Source organism: Onychomys torridus, chromosome 17 (genome assembly GCF_903995425.1).
Source record: "Onychomys torridus chromosome 17, mOncTor1.1, whole genome shotgun sequence".
NCBI classification, from domain to species: domain Eukaryota; kingdom Metazoa; phylum Chordata; class Mammalia; order Rodentia; family Cricetidae; genus Onychomys; species Onychomys torridus.
In genome coordinates, this window is record NC_050459.1 from 56,446,750 (window position 1) to 56,467,465 (window position 20,716).

The window sequence follows — 20,716 nt, forward strand, 5'->3', positions numbered from 1 at the left end:
GTTGACTTTAGTCCACAGATTACCCAGAGAGCACTGAACTACTCCAATGGTTCAGACATGATTAGTGTGCTCCTGTCATTCTCAAAAGTGTCCCAATTGGGATGATTAAGTTATGAACCCACTCTGCCATGCTGCTCATCATGTCCACATCTCTCTGTCCACTCTCAAATCCCTTTTGGAAACTTTTAGCATGGAAAATCCAGCCATCCACTCAGCACCTCCATTTGTCTATCATCACACACTTGACCTTCCCTACATTGAAATTGCTTGCTTCTCACACTGCCCAATCTGTTTCTTTTTATGAGGCCACTGAACAAGCACCCAGTTGCTCAAGCACCAAGCCATCTCTAACAGCCGCTGTCCCTCACCATTCACACCGAATCCTCATTCAGACCTGTCAACTCTACTCATGAAGCACACTGCAATCCCACTCATGTCATGTCTTTACTCTCACAACCTTATCCAAGTCACCTCTTTTGGATCCCTGTTCTCTGTTATTTCTTCTACATCCAGCACAGTAGCCTGACTGGTATAAACTAGGTCATGTCCCTTCCCAGTTAAAGAATATTCAGTTAAGATCAAAATCCCAAATCTTCAGTTCTACTCTATAAGATCACCTGTCCCCAAGGCTCTTCTTCCCACAACCCACAACTCTCTGCTGCTGGCATTGTTTTTGGTATGTCCTTCAAAAATAGTGTTCTTTCCTATTGTAATGCTCTTTTATCTGTGGGACCCATCCAACTGACTGACTGTTAGATGTTCCCACAGTCTGCATTCTCCTCACCTCTAATGCTGCTAGATGACATTTCCCAGGCTCCTTTGTAGTTAGGAATATAATTCTAAGCCATGTGTAGTATATATGCTTTCTCACCTCTCTGGTTGTACTGCTAGACTACATTTCCCAGATTCCCTTGCAGTTAGGAATGCAATTCTAGGCCACATTGTTTACTCAGTGTATAGCATCCCCAGGCCTACTGGTGAAACCGTACTCACATGCTCCTCTGGATGTTTCCCCCTTTCCCAGTGGCTGTGCTGAAGAAGACTACCAATGCAACTTAGGTAGACCCCCTGAGATGGGGCATATCTTCTACAAGAATGGGTCATGGACTATGGTCTCAGACAGTGTGGAGAAGAGCCACCTCATTTTTGTCTTCTGCTCAGAAGTGTTTTTGCTTCTGCTTAACAGAACTGTTTGGTAAGCATTATGTATACCTTTGTTTTATTTAAGCCATGTTATTACCATAATAGTTGCTGTTATTTAACACAATCCTTCTACCTGGAGCATTAGCCAACCACACCACAACCACCAGCAACGTCACACATGTGCATGCACATACTCCCATACTCTGTCTCCACATTGCTCTCATATATTGTAAGTCAGGGTTTGTGTGCATTAAGCACTGACTCCTTTTATCCAGTCTCATCTAAGATGCTTTATCATTCCCTCTCTCCATATTCTTTCATTTTCCTCATCACAACCCACAATCACACAATAACTGTGTAAATGTTTATTCAAAGTCTGTGTCCACAACTGACCCATTAAGATCCATAGAATCAGGAGGTTGAGCCATAGCTCAGCAGTTAAGAGTGTTTATTGCTCTTGGAAGAAACAGAGTCATTTCTCAGCACCTGTGGTTGGGAGGCCAAAAACACCTATAACCCTAGCACCAGGGAATCTGAAGTACTCTTGCCTTTGTAAGCCACTCAGATGCACAAACCCACACAGAGACACATACATATAAACATAATTAAGTATTTAAAAAAATTTGTTAAACTCCATGGAACCAGGACCTTTCGCTCAACACAATAATGCACTCAAAGCTTGCACACCACTTGGCATGAATTCTTTTCAAGGTAAAAGTTAAACAAACATGAAGCCAGTGTGAAGAAAATACTTTTTTACCATGAAACCACAGTACTAGATGAAAAAAAAATCATAGAAGAAATGAACACCATGGAATTTTTTTAAAACCTTTATTCATTCAGAATGCAATTCTGGGCCAATCTGCAATCAAGACAAAACCCCAAACTCTGAAATGGCATTAACAGGCTGACTAATGAAACAATACCATTCTTTAAAGTACAAGCCAGAAGTAGGTTTTTCACTGTGTTCAAAGCCACTATGAAACACGTACATTTTCTTCCCAGCAGTAGTGCATTAACAGGATCATGCTTAGACAAGCGAATCAGCATGAGGGACAAAGGACAACTGAGACAGAACTGTGCGATTCTTGCAGTACAGTGCTCACAACTCCAGGCTACATCTGATGGCTTTTTCATGGCATCCATTATGGGACACTGTCACCAATTACATTAAAAGAGCTACTTTTAAAGCTATGTGGGGAAGCGAATGCTAATTAGAGAATGAAGTAGGTCAAGACCTTACGTTTATGTCTGAGTATATTTAAGTAATATCGATTACTACTCAAATGACTGAAAACAAATCAGTGTTAAATAGTAAACTGCACACAATCTAAAATAAAAGAGCCACATTGCATCTTACTACATTATATAGATAGATTGAAGCAATTAGTTTGAAGCCTTCCTTAAAAATTTAAAGTCTCTGACATCATTTTCCACCACTCCATCAACTCTTCCTTCTCCTCCTCTTTTCTTTCAGAGAAAGACTCCAGCTCAAAGTCAACCTGAGGAGGAAAACCATAACAAATTGCTATCAAATTGCTTATATAATTAAAAAAGCAGTTTATAGCTTATACAGTGGAATAAATTCAATCTAACCACCTGAATTAAAGGAGTTTTTTTTTTTATCTTTACTAAACATGCTTTTATAGGAACAAAATTCAGAAATCAGTTCTGGTTGGTATGTGCTTAAATCCAATGGCTTCAAAACAGCTATAATTTCATAAAACCCATATCCATCTTCTTCCCCTTGAGGGTAGTCCTTTATCTCATGAGCTCTTCCTGTTAGCCTTGAATTTTGTCCTGGTTGGGGTTTGAACTAATAGACTACAGCTTAGTATGCTGGTGACTTTGTCTTCAAAGTGCTGTTTTTCAGATAATGAATTTGTTAAAGAGACCCTCAAAAACACAAAACGAAACTGCTATCCTGGTGAAGGGGGTGAGGGGTGAGGTTCTTCCAGTCTCTGGAGAACCTGCACACGCAGAATGCTGATCTGGTCACCGTCCCCACCTAGCCCTCTTCCATTTCCCAACTTACTTGGAACTAAGTGTTTGAAGTTATTTGGTTGTAACGTCACACTCACTACATCCTTGGACTATTTGAAAAACTATGGAGGTTAAGAGTTGAACCTTTCCCAGCCTGTGCCTAGCGTTACCTGGTTTCTAGCTTTCACTGATCAACTCTGCTTCCTGCCTTTCACAGGCCACAGCCTCAGGTGAATATACACACCATCAAATTTAAAAAGCTATTTTTAAAACTCAAGATCTTTTGTTTGCAAAAATAAGTGTTTGGAGGGAGAGGGGCATGGATTCCAGGTAGCTGACATGTCTGTGGGACACTCTCTTGGGTCTGGTACTCACACTTAGAAAGCAAGTGCATTCCTTCTGAGTTATCTTCCCGACTCTCATCATGCATTCCTCACAGATGTTAGATAATGCCTAAGATTATCTCACTGGCATTTTTCTAATACATAGAGAGTAAGGCATCCTGCCAATGTTACAGATGGAAAGATAACTGGAACAGAATCCCATTTATGTTGAAATCAAAGTCAGAAAATTAAAATTTATATTTTAAGTATTGTTTTGTGTTCTTGTGAAACTCTTCAAGAAGCCAGAGACCATGATTAAGTCACCCAACCTTATTAGGCTTCAGCTTTCTTATCTGTTAAATGGGGGTAATAATGGTGCCTACCTTGTAGGGCTAGAGTGAAGATTAGAAATAAAGTTCTTAAATATGTTTAACAGTGCTGAGTTCTCATTAGATTAATTATGATTATATTCTCAGCTATTCTCATGACTACTTACCCCAACAGCAGGACTGAAGGGAACTGCCACTTTCTTCGTTATTGCCAGGTAGCCAGGAGCTGAGGCTGTAAGTTTATAGTTTCCAGGCACAAGCAATCGCCAGTAATCCCCATCCTTAGCTGCAGGGAACAGAACATCAAATCCAGGCACACATGTGAAAGGGTAGTCACATGAACTAAGGATGTTGGTAGTTACAACAACATTGTTTGCTTGGTTGACTTGCAGCAAGTCCCTGATGAAATTCTAGGGGAAAAAGTGCAAATGTCTTCCCACAAACCTCCTGTCTTAGAGCTGGATCAGAGGCACCCATGCAAAATATTTAATAAGCCTCATCAAATCTGAATCTTCTGGTCGCATTGGAAGTGTCATGGGTAAAAAGAAGCATAAAATCTCCAAATGGTTAAGTACCACCTGGGCACCATATTTTCATTCTTACCAGGTAAAGAGCTCAGGTCCCAAGAATCTTCTAGATTCACAAAGCACAGCCCCAAAATGACTTCATTAGAATCCCCCAGGTCCTTGTCAGTAATTTCAAGTTTCAAATATCTACAAGACATTGGTCTGCCGTGCCATTCAGGAGCTACTTCTGGAATTCTTAAGCAGAGGTATGATTCAATCTCATTCACTCCCTCAGGTTTCTTCTAAATCTAGACTAGGTCCCATAGCCCCTTACATTGAGCTCATATATAGACTTTAACTCATCTTTCTCCCTTGATCTAAGACCCATGGCAAACTATCAGCCTAGGATATGTTCTGCTCTGTACTCTGCTTACACCAATACAGCTGTCAGAAGCTTGGGCAAATACCAATGGTGACCAATTTTTAGTCCTTAAGCACCATCCTTGCTCAGGTAGATGGTGGTAGCTTTCTTCCGTGCCTCCCTGACCCATTAATCTCCTGTTGTCTGCATCAGTTCTTCTCATGCTCAGGTGCATGTCAATCAAACAGGGAAATTGATAAAATACAAGATCTGATTGACTAGTTCAGAGGTGAGGCCTTGGATTCTGCATCCCTATCCTCTAGGGTGATCCTGAAGCCTCTAAGGGGTCCACACTTTGAGTAACAAAGGTGCTACTGGACAGTATGCTCTCCATTTTGCCTCTGCCTCTAAAACATCCCCCTCACCCTCACCCTCACTCTCAGTTGGTGCTGTACAAGTTATTTTTATCATTAAAAAAAAAAAAAAAGGCAGCCAGAAAAAATCCACTAAATCCCTATCTTCCTGCATGCCCAACATTTCCTTTCTGTTAGTAATGCGTTTATCATTTGTGTTTTACAGCAAAATTTCACTAAAATGTCAACATTTTCCACCACTCAAGGCCCTTTCCCTAGTCTTCCCAACTCTACTCACACACTTCACTGTTGGTCAAGAGTCTCTGTGCTGCCAAATTCAGTGATTCACTCACAAGGGCAATCTTCCTGGGCAGCTTTGATCCCTCTCTGTCCCTCTTGAAGCATCTCTGGGTGTCCAGGACAACACACTTCACTTTCCACGTTAGAGTTCATTTCTAGTTCCTTTGAACGCCCTTAGCCTCAAAAAGGCAATATTGCTACAGCCCAAAGTGTAGGATAAAAGATCCAAGCTCGCCTCCAGGTTTGAAAACCCACCAATCCCTGGGCTCAAGATTCCACCAATCCCTGGGCTTACCTCAAGTTCAGGACTTGAAATCTCACCAATCCCCACGCTGGAAATTTCCACCCTGGAAAACTGCCCCCCCCCCTCAAAAATCCTAGATAAGCCTGTCTCCTGCTCAGTTCCTTGGTGTTTCTCACCTGAGCAGAGGCAACCACCCTCCTGTGCCTATCCAAATAAATCTCTTGTGTAAGATTTGTCACGAGGTGTGACTTGGCTCCCAACTGCCAGGGTCCCTTTCCCTTCAGAGCTGTAACACTTACATAGGGAAAACCTCTCCCCTTAAAACTGTGACAGTCGACCATGCCAAGGAGTACATTCAGCAACTTCGAAACCGAACCATCACCCACACTCTGTGATGGTCATTTTGGCTCCACAGTGTATATATTTTACATTTATTTTAAAAAGTAAAAACAAATAATTTAAAAAAAAAAACAAAAAACTGTGACACCTGGGTTGGGGATTTCCCTCCAGAGCCCCAACACTATTTGGGGAAAATTTTTCCCATCAGAGCTGCAACACTTACAAATCCTCCGTCCCATCCCTTTCTAGGACTTATTCCTTAGATCAGATGTCCCTCACATTTTTGCGTCGTGGAATGCAGAGAAAATACTATTTCTGGAGTTAACAGAACAGCTATCTTATGGCCAGAAGGCATCAATCAGGATTGGGCCCCACCCTTGCTGGGGGTGCAGGGGAGTGGGGTCCTGGCATGGCTTCCAGAATACTGGCTGGAAAAGCATTGTGAGACTTGGTGGGATAGTGATGGATATTGTTGAATAAGTATATAAATGACAGGACAATGGAGCTTTGGAAATTAAAGGGTAAATAATTCTAAGGAACGAGAAGAGTGTTCTTGTTCCTGTCTTTGTTATCTTGTTGAAGGATCCCAGTGGATGATAAAGTGAGCTTAATAGAAACGCATACGGGATGCTCAGACACACCAAATGCTGGGAGTTTAACCTCCACAGTTCCCACGGGGCAGGGCAGCTCTGCTTCTGCCCCGCTCTGGGGAAAGGGCGCCATCTGCTGGCTCGAGATTTCTACATGCCGCCGACTTTCCCGGTTCCACTGTTTACTCCCACAGAACATGGAACTGGGGGCCCAGTCGGTGAAAAGGCAGATGAGGCAATTAACTACTATGCTTAGAATTAGTATATAATTGTAATTATGATAATTGTTATGTTCATTTTCATAGTGCTTGCTTCCAGATCAAGGCAAAATTAAAAAACAAAAACAAAACTCACCCGAAGTGACATCGTGGTCTATCCCATCCACAGAGATGGTTGCGTTGGCAATCGGGTTACCTTGAAGGTCGCGGACAAATCCTTTAACTCCTCGGTGTATCTGTGAAGGTCAAAAACAGCCAAAAAATTTATAATAGAAATGGCTTTCAAATGTGTTTACATGTCAAGCAGCTCCTTATTTTCTAGGAATACCTTGTCGAGCCTCATTGTTTAAGAAACAGAACAGGCACAAACCTCCAGTGAATGTCTGTGTGCATTCCTTTCTGGGCTTTTTCTCAAACAATTGAGAAGTCACCTGCTGAGAATGGATGTCATGCTCTGTGTCAAACAAAGATTTTGAAGGACATTCTGAACGACAAGAGAGCCTGTTGTATTTGTGACATTTTAGCCTCTGCATATTTCAGTTTGGTGTCTTTTTTACAAAGAAGGTCGTCTATACAAACCTTGTATAATGCTAGTTAGTTGACAAGTGTTTCACATCCTATTAATGCTAGCTGAGCTGAAAGAAAAGATGTGAGCTGTGCCTACCTTTGCATCAAGCTCATTAACAATACAGTTTTGCCTGAAAACTATATACACAGATCAGTGAACTCAAAGACTGAAAATTGGATAGCAATTAAGGATGGGAAGGAAAGGGCTTCTAGTGAGAATAATCCCTCTGAATTAAGTCAGCAATTAATTATTGCAACCTGAGCTACAAGCCATCTCTGATAACCTTGTAAGATGATTTATCTAAGCCTGTATTCTGGTGTATGCGTACAGATGCATATGTGCCTGTGGAGGCTAAAGGTCCACGTCAGATGTCTTTCTCTGCCATGTTCAACCTTATATTTTGAGACAGAATTTCTCACTGAACATGGAACTCACATGTTGGCTACAGTGAGCCCTGGGGATCATCCTGTCTATCGGGGCATCACACTTGCCCAACGGACATTTTACCAACTACCGTCTTCCCAGACCAATTCAAGCCTGTAGGCAATATACCTTCTAGGGTATCAAATGTAATCCCTTAATTTATTTGATATCTTAATATCTGAAACCCCAGGTTCAATCACCAACACTGCATAAATTGGGCATAGAGTGCACATCTGTAATCCCAGGAGGAGAGAGATGGAAGCAGGAGGTCATCTTCAGCTTAGGTCATCTTCAGCTACAAATGGAGTTCAAAGGCCAGCTTGGGATACATAAGACCTTGTCTCAAATAAGTAAAGTGAAATTCCTTTCGTCCCTGAGATAGTTATGCATTTTCCTACAGAGCACAGAATAAATCCCAGGCGTCCCTTTTATTATTGGGTAAACTTGGCAGTCATGCATGCTTTTTCAGTGAGATGCCCTGGTTCTCTGCAGTAATTTTTGCATTTTTTAAATTTCTGAAGCTCTAAAAAATAGTACGTCATTTTTTTCCCTCTTAGGATAATTTCTAACTTTTCTTTTAAAGCTGTGTGTGTCAGGAACAATGAGGGACCATTTTGATGGTAACTAGTTTAGTGAGAGGAGAATAGATACATCTTCAATTTTTGTTTAGGGCCTAGAGAATCTCTTACTGTTGTTGTTTGTTTGTTTCTGAACCAGCCAACCAAAACTGAAATACTGGAAACCATTCACTTGGAGCCGGGAAGCATAAAGGGTTGGGTTTCTGAATGGAAAGGAGAGCCAGTCATTCCTGATCAGACAGACAGCAGAGAGGAATATATACACAGGTCACGAAAACCAGACACATCACAAATCCGAAACTTCCTAACTGGGCTGAGGGGTTTCTGTTGAGGACTGATGAAGGAAGCTCAAAATGACTCTAGTTTGCAAAAGAAGGACCTGCTTGCCCAGAAGCATTTTGTCCCTCTTGAGATACTGTCATTTTGACATTTCAGATTTTTGTGAAGCTTCAAAATAAAATGAAACTTTTAAATTCCCTAATCATTGAAAAGTAAGTCGTGTGATCACCACACATACAATTGATTAGTCTGTGTTTGGCACAGATATGGGGGAGGGGAGTTCCAAAACAGCTGGACCCCATGGCTGCCATGACAGGCTTAGAGGCCCAGACACAGCTTCTGTGACAGGCTTACTGGCAGGCAACATTTGGATCCAGGAGAAGCCATGAGCTAACCCCCCCACCAGGGAGGACCTGCATCTAAGGGGAAGTACCTGACATTCCAAACATTCCCAGCATCTAGACAAATGTCAGTCAATCAGGGTCCTGAACCCTAGAAATCCCCTCACCCCAACCTTTGCTATGATAAAATCCCCAACCTGCCCAGGCTCAGGGCTTTCTGCTCTTACCGCTGAGTCGGACAGAGAGACCAAGCTTCGAGCTTGAAACAAAGGCTTTTTGCTTTTACATGTGGGATTTGGTCTCTGTGGTGGTCTTTAGGAGGTCTGACCATCTGGACATAACAATATGCTGAGTTAAAGTTCATGACTTTTTCTGTTTGTACCAACCACTTAGGACGTAGAATATGCCGTGAAATACATATTTAAATAATAAATGCCTTTCCCCATTTTAGACTTTGTGTGTGTGTGTGTGTGTGTGTGTGTGTGTGTGTGTGTGTGTAAATTTTTGCAGTTGTGAGCTGCCATGTGGGTACTGAACCTGGGTCCTCTGTAAGAGCAGCAAGTGCTCTTAACTGCTGACTGTCTCTCTAACCTCAAGCTGAAGATGACATTGAACCCTTTTGTTTTTCTCTAGACAGAATCTCACTATGTACCCTGTCAGTCCTGGTCAACACTGGACTCCCAAAAAGCCTCCTGCCTCTAAGCATCTGCTTATATATCAGTTATAAGTAATTTTTCTGAAATGTCAGTGTTTTACGATTCTTTAAACTTTATTATTTTTTTCTGATATAGAAAATTTTCTGTTTGAAAACTCCTGCTGTAGCAATAAATAACAGAAATGTCGCAAGTCGTCATAACTGCGTAGACGGGAATTTAGACTGGAAACCGCTATCATTTTACGTCTTTTCCAAAGAAAACCACAAAGCTCAGATTTCACTGTGGCTTGAAGAAGCTGGTCCCTTCCTGTTTTTCTTGTCCTCTCCTGTAATAACGTCTCCCAGACTTCAGGACATCTCCATTACCCAGGATACAAAGATGGATGCTCTGTAGTTCCTAAGGTCTGTTTGTATCAGTCTCAGTAAACACCCCTGTAGTGTCAGTCACCCAATTTGCATGTACACTGCAGGTTCTGGAGTCATTCCCTGCAGAAAGTGAAAGCCCGGGACAGACAGACAGGAACTCATCGTTCAACAGGATCCTTAGATGGTTTTGATTCGAGTGCTTTATGAAGCAAGCAATCTGAGAAATTTGTTGAGAATTTTTAAGAAGTAGGCTGTTCCCAAGCTACTGAATGGGGAGCTTTCCTTAGCCAGCCATTGACTCTAATTAGCTTTACAATCCCAGTTCCTGCAAACATCCCTGTTAAAACTCTACAGGAGCTGTCCTCTGTACCAACGACAAAACTAGACCTAATCACCTATTTGGCAGGAGGTGGGAACAGAGGCCTTACTTAGATTTCAGGCCCAGCTGTTCAGTCCCTAATCAGCACCATTGTCAACAAAACGATTACAGCAGAGAACCGCTGGCAGCTTTCATGAGCTTTCCTCAGCCCTTGATTCCTAAGCTGGAGCATCCCATAGTGCAGCCTGAGTGAGTGCTTTTATCATGAAGGCCTCTTCCTGTTTCTGCACAGCCTGCGCCACAGCGCTGATGCCAGATCGGAGCAAATTCGCCTTCCAACTGTCCTGAAACAGCACCACATGTCTCCATTCCTTCTGATCTCAGTTCCCTTCTACCATCAGTTGAGTCCACATCATTAAAAGGGCAAATATCCTCTTTTCCAGTAGGATGGATTTACGTTTTATTTAGCTTTGAATTATACTTTTTCTGAAGAGGTGAGTTATGTTATTTATCAAGCAATGCAATGTTATATATTGAGCGGCTCTGTTTGCCACAAGGCACAACAAACCCACTATAAGAGTTTATTAAGGGAAGGGAATAGAAAGGGTATGAAGGGGGTAGGGGATCTATGTGGTGATATAGTGTCCCCCAATATATTGTGCACCCTAATAAACTTGTCTGGGGTCAAAGGACAGAACAGCCACTAGATAGACATAGAGGCCAGAAAATGGTGGCACACACACCTTTAATCCTATCACTTGGGAGGCAGAGATCCATCCGGATCTCTGTGAGTTCAAAGCCCCACTGGAAACAGCCAGGCATGGTGACTCATGCCTTTAATCCCAGGAAGTGATGGCAGAAAGCAGAAAGATATTTAAGGTGTGAGGAACAGGAACTAGAGCTGGTTAAGCTTTTAGGCTTCTGAGCAGCAGTTCAACTGAGATCCATCTGGATGAGGACTCAGAAGCTCCAAGTCTGAGGAAACAGGATCAGCTGAGGAACTGGAGAGGTGAGGTGGCTGTGGCTTGTTCTGTTTCTCTGATCTTTCAGCATTCATCCCAATACCCAGCTCCAGGTTTGCTTTTATTAATAAGAACTTTTAAGATTCATGCTACAGACCCATGAAAGCGGGTTCCACCTGTTTCTTCTCTCTCTTCCTGCATGGTCATTCCATAGGCCTATGCACACACTACAGACACTTGTTTCCTACAATGGCATCTCCATTTGGGTGGACCCCCCTTCCCCCGTGCAACAAAACCCCTTTCATGAGCCCGATATACTACAGAGCTGAAGACTGCTCCATCAGCCAATGCCAGATACTGGGTTTACCTGCTCCAGGTAGCTGATGAGGGAGTTTTTGTTGTCTTCCCAATAGCTTTTGAGAGTCTCTTCAGGTGGGAACTTCTCGCAGCTGAGTTCCACGGTGATCTCGAAGCAGTTGCTGCTCAGGTAGTTGAAGTCTTGCATTCCTGCCCAAGCACCAAAGGAAGAGTCAGTATGTACACACAGTGACGATAACTCTGCACATGCTGTCCTGATCATCTAAGCGCTTAGGTCAAAGACTGACCCTGTAGGACTCTGCACAGAAATGTCCTCCTATGAGAGAACCAAAAACATGCTCGCTCGGAAGACTCTTGTTTTAAAAGCACAAACTCTTGTGTCTTAAACAGTCATATAGTTTAAAGCATCCATGTCCTAGGTGGGAACAAAAGCAAATGCATCCACATTCCACAGTGTTCAACAGACTTCAGGAAAGACAAGCTGAAATACTGTTTTCCTTGACCTGAGAAAGAAATGTGCATCCCTCTAAGCTGCCTTCCTATGAGGCAGGAACTGGGAGGGTCTAGTGAGGTGACATGACATGCTATTCTTTCCTAAACCCAACCAAAATCAAAATGTATTCCTGAGGGATTAGGATTCCTAGTATATGATAAATAAGATGTACCATAGTATATGATATATAATATTATATATTAATTCAATAAACATGGCATATCTACTTTGTCTTAGACATAATGTTAATTATACTGCAAACTAGACCACAGAGAAGATTTGATAGTCAGAATAATTTTATTAGATTATCATTCAGATTCACTGAGAATGTTGTTGCCCATCAAATTGCTTTCCTGGAGCCAGAGTACCACCCTTCAAATTGCTGTGTTGGCTGCTAAGAGTTGACAATTGCCCTCACCCCACCCACTTCCTGGAGAATGGCTGATAAGAGCTACATGGCTTCGGAGATTAAACCTCGAATCCTTTTAGACAGCCAGGAAACAATGGAGCAGTCCAAGACAGCCCCCTGACCTTCCTGGTCACTTATAATCTGGGCTGTTTACAGAGTGCATCTGGCCAAGGCTAGAAGCATCTGTCTGCTTCTGACTTGGGTAGTGATGCCTTAAGCTCTTGCCTGGACTCCTCACAATGATGGGCTACAATCTGGAATTGTAAGCCAAATAAACTCTCTTTCCCTGTGCTGTTTTTGGTCATGGTATTTGTCACAGCAATAGAAATAAATGATGACAGGGAGCTAAAGATCTTCCAAGCTTTCTTTGGATGTTTACTGTGGGACATAGTGATTGACTAATGTATTGCTATGCATACTCTGGGTATTATCAGTACTTTACTAATATATATTGGTTTATATTATGCAGGTGATACACTGCTTGCTTAGTAAGTTTGTTCCAAAGAAATCATTGAAGAATTCTTTTTAAACCTAAGTGAATCCATCCTTGATACCTGCTGGCTCTCACTTAGTTCTCTCCTGTCTCACCCAGCTCAGAGCTCTCTGTCTTGGGAATGGCGCCACCCACAACAGGCTGGATCTTCCCACATCAACTAACAATCAAGATAATCCCCACAGACTTGCCCACTGGCCAATGTGATCCAGATAGTCCCTCCACTGAGACTCTCTTCTCAGGTGATTCTAGGTTATGACAACTCTCTATATTGTGAATAAAACCAGTATCTTGGATCAAAGCACAAAATTGCTTCTAATATAAAATGAAGATATACTGCTCTCCACCAGATGTATTTAATGTACTCTAAATCTCACACAGACCATACTTCTCAACTTACAGGAGGGGCAGGGGATGTACCAGATCTTATCTGTCCAAATACAAAACATGAGTAAAAACTGAAGGAACGTGTACAATAGAAAACATGAACATTTTCTCGGGACACAATGAATCAGAATTTAAATTCTCTCTCTCTCTCTCTCTCTCTCTCTCTCTCTCTCTCTCTCTCTCTCTCTCTCTCTCTCTCTCTTGTTACCAAGTGAGTCATAGAGAATTTTCCTTAACTTATCAATTACTTTATATTTATATTTTGTTCTTTATCTCTGGTCGAGGTTAAACATCTCTCAGTGACTGGGGAAATTCAGCAAATAAGTTCTGCAGAGTGTGCAGCAGTACAGGGGAGGCCCCAGGTGCTGCCCCAGCTGTCGGAGAAGATGTGTCCCAACAGTCCCATCACGGGGAAGCAAGTATTCAAATATTTGAGCTTATGGAGGCCATTCTTATTCAAACCACTGCAAGTTCTGCTAAAGACTGTTGTATAGCCTCTAAAATGCACATTTGCTTACAATGAAAAGCACGGCTTGCCTAATATAAGGATGCTCTCTTACTGCAGAAGGCTGAACCTGAAAAATGACCAGTTATCAATATTCAGTTTCTGTTTTCCCAGTGTACTCCTTCAGATATCAGCACCCCAATTTTTAAGTCAATATAAACAAAATAATATATAGCAATCACTTTGCTGGGACAACTGTAAGTCCCATCTACTTTGTCACAACTGAGGAACAGTGAAAATTCTATAGATGGAAATCACTTTCTGAGTCTACATGGTAATGAAAGGAAGCCAAGTTCACACAGAGAGAAGGGAAACTCACCGCCCGGTACACTGTACCACGCACCGCCGTTGGTTGTTCCATCGACAAAACTACTGTCATCATCATTCTTACGACAAGGAGGTCTGTTGGGGTTAGACATCACTGGGTTGGAAGAAGAGTATGCTCGAGCCAAGCTTTGGAAAATGGCATCATCAGGGCAGGAACTGTATTCGTGAGCGGTACCTAGAAAATGAATTCACAAGATGGGAGAAATGGACAGCGGCCAAGAATGCTGCTTATTTTCTGATGAGTATGTTGAACTCCTGCTGAAACAGCTTTTAGGAAGGAGAAGGTTTTCAGGAAAGATGAAAGTTAAAGTATCAAACAAACACACTTCGTGTTTAGGTTGTACAACTTTTTATCCCTCACACTAAAACATCAAGATTAGACAGAATGGCCTATGGCCATACTACCCTAAATGCCCCTGCCTCAGAGGCTAAGCAGGGTGGTGTCTGGTTAGTACTTGGGTGAGAGATTCCAGTACATACTCTACTGAAAGCCTCACAGGAATAGATGATGAGGCCACAGTAGGCTGGACCTGAGAAGATAGAAATATTTCCACTAATAAAATTGTTTAGTAAGATGTTGGCTGGTAGGGCACAGTGCCTGTGACAGCAGGACTTAAGGGAAAATGGAAGATGGGTCAGTAGTTCAAGGTCATCCTTGACAACACAGTGAATCCTGGGCCAACTTGAACTATGTGAGACTGTCTCAAAAAAAAATTGAAAAGTAATTTTAAAAATTCATCAGCAACAATTTTATAAGCATTATGAAGTATTGACATGCAGACATCCAGCATTTAATTTCAGATGTTTCTAAACTTTCCCTGTGTTATAGAAGAAAGGATGTTCTTTTGATACCCTGTATTCTCACTCATGTGTTATAAAATGTACCTGGCTGACAAGTTGTCCAGCTAATGGCAAACCACAGAATCTCAACGTGTATCTAACAGCACTGTCTAATCTGACTTTCTTCAAATATGAGTTTTCAGTCCCTAAAACTACCATCCTGTATGAAGATCTTACCCTTCAGAGTTCTCCGAGAAGGGATCAAAGCGAGAATTTCTCTCTCGCACTTGCTTTGGCTAAAGCTTAACTGGAACACATTGAGAAAAGTCAAATAGCACTTCCCCTTTTAACACTAGCAGAAGAGGACCCGAGGGCAGAAAGGTGAGAGCACTCGATGTGTCAGATTCCCAAGGCCAGGGTGAAGTGTCAGAGGCTGCCTCCCTTTATAAGCCACGTCGTACATGAGTCTAGGTTGTAGAATATTAAGATGTGTTACATTTATTTATGCTGTGGAATATGTGTTTAATGATGCAAAGATGTGTTGCATTCTTTTATGTTGCATTTGTTTAACTCTGTGAAGCTGTGTTACTGTGTCTAAAACACCTGATTGAGCTAATAAGGAGCTAAACGTCCAATAGCAAGGCAGGAGAAAGGATAGGCAGGGCTGTCAGGCAGAGAGAATAAAAGAGGAAAAGAAATCTGGGAGGAGAAGAACAGGAGTGAGGAAAGAAAAGGGGGCAGCTACCAAGCTACACAGCCAGACATGGAATAAGAAGGAAAGAAAAGATACAGAAATAGAGAAAGGTAAGAAAAGCTGGTGAGAAACAAGCCAAGCTAAGGCCAGGCACTCAGGAGAAAGAATAAGCCTCTGTGTATATTTATTTGGGAGCTAGACAGCAGGCCCCCAAAAGAGACAAAAGGTTAAAAAAAAATTGACGTTCCACTGTGGGGCTAGAGTAAAAAAAAAAAAAAAAAAAAAATCCAGCAACAAATCTATCTAATGCCTGTATGTAATCCATTTTACTGAAGGGTAGGACTGACTTCACAGGGATTCTCAACCTTCCTAGGCTGTGTCCCTTTAATATAGTTCCTCATGTTGTGGTGACCACCACCCCCCAACAAAATAAAATTATTTTGTTGCTACTTCATAACTGTAATTTTGCTATTGTGATGAATTGTAATGTAAATATCTGATATGCAGGATATCTGATACAGGACCCCAAAGGGGTCACGACCCACGGGTTGAGAACCACTATTCTAGGACTTCCATTTTCTCCCCTTCTCCTTTCTAAGAGTTAGTTAGGCTCCTGCTTTCCTCCCCCAAACCCACAAAAAAGTATTACAAGCCACTTCTACTGCTTACCTCTCTATGCCAGTACCATGTGAAATAGCTTGAGATGCTTAGAAATGCAAGCATTTATGTGGGCTGGCTCCCTAATAGATAGAGTACAAAGCATAGTGGCACATACCTAGAATAATGCCAGCACTTGGAAGGCTAAATCAGGAGAATTGCAAGTTCAAAGCCATCTCAGATGGCTGAGTAGGATTTTGTTTTGAAGAACAAAACAGCAATAAAAAGAGTAGTATGGAAATCATGCCATCACCTTTTTTCTCTTTCCACTCTCTTCCCTCCGTGCAGTCTCTCTGTCTTTCTGTCTGTCTCTCACTTTCTCTCCCTCCTTCCCTCTCTCTCTCTCTCCCCCTCTCCCTCTCTCCGTCAATAAAGCTCTAAATGGTAAGAAAGAAAGAAAGAAAGAAAGAAAGAAAGAAAGAAAGAAAGAAGGAAGGAAGGAAGGAAGGAAGGAAGGAAGGAAGGAAGGAAGGAAGGAAGGAAGGAAGGAATTGTGCTGTCACTCTCAACTTGACCCTGCAGGCCTTCAGCTGTTTAGAGAAGAGGGGGAACTACCTACCGCTCCTTGTCTCATCGTATGGGTAATTGGCCACAAGGTCTCCTCCATGCAGATTGGCCGAGAGCACAAAGGGAATGTCCATAATCCAGTGGATGACAGCCTTGGTCTCCGGGGCCAGCTGTGTCAAAGAGTAAAGATCACATGAATCAGAAGCTGATAATTGCCGTTGGTGACATCACAGGAAAGCCAAGCAAAGTTCCAGAAACTGCTCATAATTCAAATATGTTTGGGTTGACTTCGTGGGGCAGAGGGGTGGGAGTTTGCTTAGGAGCAACACTCAACATTCCCAGACTTGTTATGAAAAATGTTTCTGTGATGTTTAAATTTCCTTAAAAGTTCTACTTTGGGGAAATGTATTTTTTCTCTTTTTCTCTGGGTTTGAAAACAACATACAAACCACAGTGGTGCTCCATCCTCTGTTTGCCATAGCCCATACAGCCTTATGAACAATCCTTAGTAAATCAAGAAAAGCATGCTGAACCACAGAATGATGCTTTTCCTCCTTGGTGGTTCAAACACAAAGCAAATTTTATTTCCCATTATTTCCTACTATTTTTCCAATCCCCTTCAACTACTTCAGACATCATATTTATGAAAGAAAATAGATGGAGTCCAATTCAAAGCTGACCACAAAAAATGTCAGTTTACTTTAGAATGAGCATCTTAAACTTTAAACAGAAGCACAAGTTTTAGGAATTCATGCTGTCTTTTCACTGATTCATGATCTTTCTTGGAAGTAAATAAAAAGAAGAAATTCATAACAAAGAATCTGGAGCAAAAAAAAAAAAATCCATCTCAATTTTTTTTTTAATGTGATGAGCCCTTAACAGCAAGTAGACAGACCTCAGAACTGTAAGCACTCTGATGAAAAGGAAAGGTTTTACTGAGATGTGGTCTGTCCTACTTTTTTGGGACAGAAAAATCTAGCTGCATCATGTGTTATATTTTTCATTTCTGTGCCTGTTGCAGATTATTCCTTTGCATTGTGTGAAGATATGTCACTGTGATTGGTTTAATAAAAAGCTAAATGGCCAATAGCTAAGCAGGATTTGGGAGGCAGAGAGAAGGTGGAGTCACCAACCAGAGGCAGAGAAAGGAAGACAGGCAGGACAAGAGCTAAAAGCCATGAGCCACACAGCACCACATAGATGAATAGAAATGGATTAACTTAAGTTAGAAGAGCTAGTTAGAAACAAGCCTAAGCTATCAGCCAAGCTCTCATAATTAATAATAAATCTCTATGCCATGATTTGGGAGCTGGCTGGCAGAACAGAAAAAGACTTCCTACAAATGTTGTCCAATGTCCAGGCACATATTTCTACATAAGACCTGAGAAAGTTTTTTTTTAAGGTTTCAAACATACAAAAACAGAGCCAAACATAGCTTCCTAGTCCTGAATTCTCTCATGCAGGCCAAGGTACAGAGATGTGACTCTCAGCCACTGCCTCCAGGGTTGAGCCACCAGCATACCATGAGCTAAAGCTTTGAGACTATTTAAGATTTTGTTCATGATGACAGGAAAGGTTACAGATACACAGTAAAGCAAGTCCAGACCAAAAAAAAAAAAAAAAAACTCTAAACAGTTTACAGTCTGTTAACAATATGTGAAGGTTTAAAAAAAAAAAAAAAAAGAAAAGAAAAAGGATATAGATAGTCATAAAAATAAATAAATAAATATTTTAAAAATAATGAAGCCTTTAAAGAAAGAGTAAAGTAATAAAAAAAAAAGAATAGGTCATGTAAAGATGGGAAATACACAGGGAGTCTGGATCCTGCACGTTATTTTGTTGTCTTGGAACTTTTTGATTGCTGATGAACAAACAGTAGCTGTTGAGAGACACTGGATTATTGAAACTACAAAATTAAACCAACTTATATATTTTTTAAAAATATCTTAACTTCAAAATGGAAGTCAAAAAATATGTTGCATTGAAGAAGAGGTTATGCTTTTGTTTCCACAGAAAATGAAAGGCTGTGGATTGATTGAAGGTTAAAGAGGATCTGGTTTGATTGGGGGAGACTCCCTGAAAATCCTGGCTACAAACATAAAGATATAAACCTAGAAAAACTACAAGATAGGCAACATATTTTACCTGCTTGAACATAAAACAAAAAATCATCTTTGTCTGGCTTGTGTACAACACACAGTCTATACTTGTATTAATGCAGATATGTTTGTTACCTTTAAAAGTTTATGTATCTTCAGAGCAAGGGGACCAGATACCAAAGAAAACAGGTGGCCCAGGTGATCCAGCCCCTCAGAGTGCCTCTGTTGCAGTTTCCTCAGAGTTCTGCATTCACAACAGCTTCAAGGCTATTTACTGGCTGAGATGGTCCAGCTTCATGGACTATTCTAGCCAAGACTTGACCTTTAGCCTAATTTTTTCAGGGCCCCTTAAAGATACCATTAACCCCAGATAACAAAAACAGTCTAGAGAACACAATGCCCACATTCCTAAGAGGTGGGGTGGGTGGGTTTTGGTCATTTGGTGGGCTATGGGTATTTGCCATTGTTTAGGAGGTTGGTTACAAATTGTTATAGGTCATGGTCAAAAAATACTAAACAAAGGAGACTAGATTCAGAGGTCTCTTTCTGAAGAGAAAAAAGGGAGGTATAGTATAAAAATGATGAGATTAAAGGGTGGACTGTTGAATATACTTTTGAATAACTACTAATCTCAAATATTCTACATTGGTATGGATTTTTATATATTGATACAAATTTAAGCTTATTTTGTTAGAACATACTATACATACATGTATACTCTCGTTTAAGATATTGTACCTATTCAGCTCATTTAACAATGTAATGTAAATTTCTAGTCCTTGAAAGTTATTATTATAAACTATTTAAGATAATAAAGAAATGCAGGTTAGTAGTATCTATATTTAAAACAGTCAAACTTATAGTCATGTTAGGTGAATTTTCAAGGTTAACCAGATATACTTAGATAGATAGATGGTCTTCAAACACTTCAAAGACCAATAGAATATGACTATTAGATGTTTAATAACCTGAAGCTTTTGATGACAATGAGACATATCTGCTCCTGGCAGCACCAATTTACTTCAGAGAAGATAATGGGCATTGAAGAAACTCCATATGAAGTTTGCTTTCAATGTGGCAAAACTAGCCACTTGGGCAAGAACCTGCTGTTACCTTGAGTGCTGACAGCATGCTGTACAAACTCAACAAGCAGAACACAAAGGAAAAAGACTGTTGAGCTTTACCAAGATAAGGCAGGACAGTCCTTCAAAATACTTGCTTCATAGAAAAGTTTGTCAGACATTCAGCAGGACACACAGGAAAGTGACTGCTGAACTTTGCCAAGACTAGGTGGGACAGTCCTTCAAATTTTCTGCTTCATAGAAGAATCTGCCAGATATTAGCCTGTAGGCTGAAGATTGGATGCCCCAGTGTTACAGAGGAAACTTGGTGACCATCCAGGCAGCCAGATGTCTGCCATTTCTGTAGATTTGGAAGTGGCTTGTACTGCGCTTCCTGTTTACTCAGGTAATATCTCCTTCTGGGGTCTTTGATGGAGTTGAAGACTAGTTATAGTTGCAGTTTTCCTCAGTTATGATAAAGGCAAATTAGACACCGAGCTTTGGATTCCTCAAGATAGAATGAATAATGGAGTATTTTCTCCAAATATGCCAAATACAAAAATAATGGACATTGATATGCAATTCTTATTTGATATAGCTGATAATTTTTCTTGTGGTTTATAGTTTTACTATGTTAGAGTTAAAACCTTTTCTTTTTATTTAGACAAAAAGGGGGAAATGTTGTGGATATTCCTTTACACTGTGTGAAAATATGTGATTGGTTCAATAAGAAGCAAAATGGCCAATAGCTAGGCAGGATTTTCAGGGCAAAGAGAATGCTGGGAAGAAGAAGGCAAAGTATCCAG

General features: G+C 41.1%; 1 protein-coding gene across 1 annotated transcript in view; it reads right to left on the minus strand.

The window, feature by feature from the left end:
• Positions 1–1,957: 1,957 nt before the first annotated feature.
• Positions 1,958–20,716, minus strand: part of Cpe (carboxypeptidase E) — a 103,343-nt gene continuing 84,584 nt past the window's right edge. The window contains exons 4-9 of the mRNA XM_036209521.1: positions 16,803–16,920; positions 14,105–14,287; positions 11,548–11,687; positions 6,826–6,925; positions 3,946–4,064; positions 1,958–2,645 (exon numbers count right to left, since the gene is read on the minus strand). Of these exons, the coding sequence (XP_036065414.1) occupies positions 2,547–2,645; positions 3,946–4,064; positions 6,826–6,925; positions 11,548–11,687; positions 14,105–14,287; positions 16,803–16,920 (759 nt within the window). The 3' untranslated portion in view covers positions 1,958–2,546. The remainder of the gene's footprint in view (positions 2,646–3,945; positions 4,065–6,825; positions 6,926–11,547; positions 11,688–14,104; positions 14,288–16,802; positions 16,921–20,716) is intronic.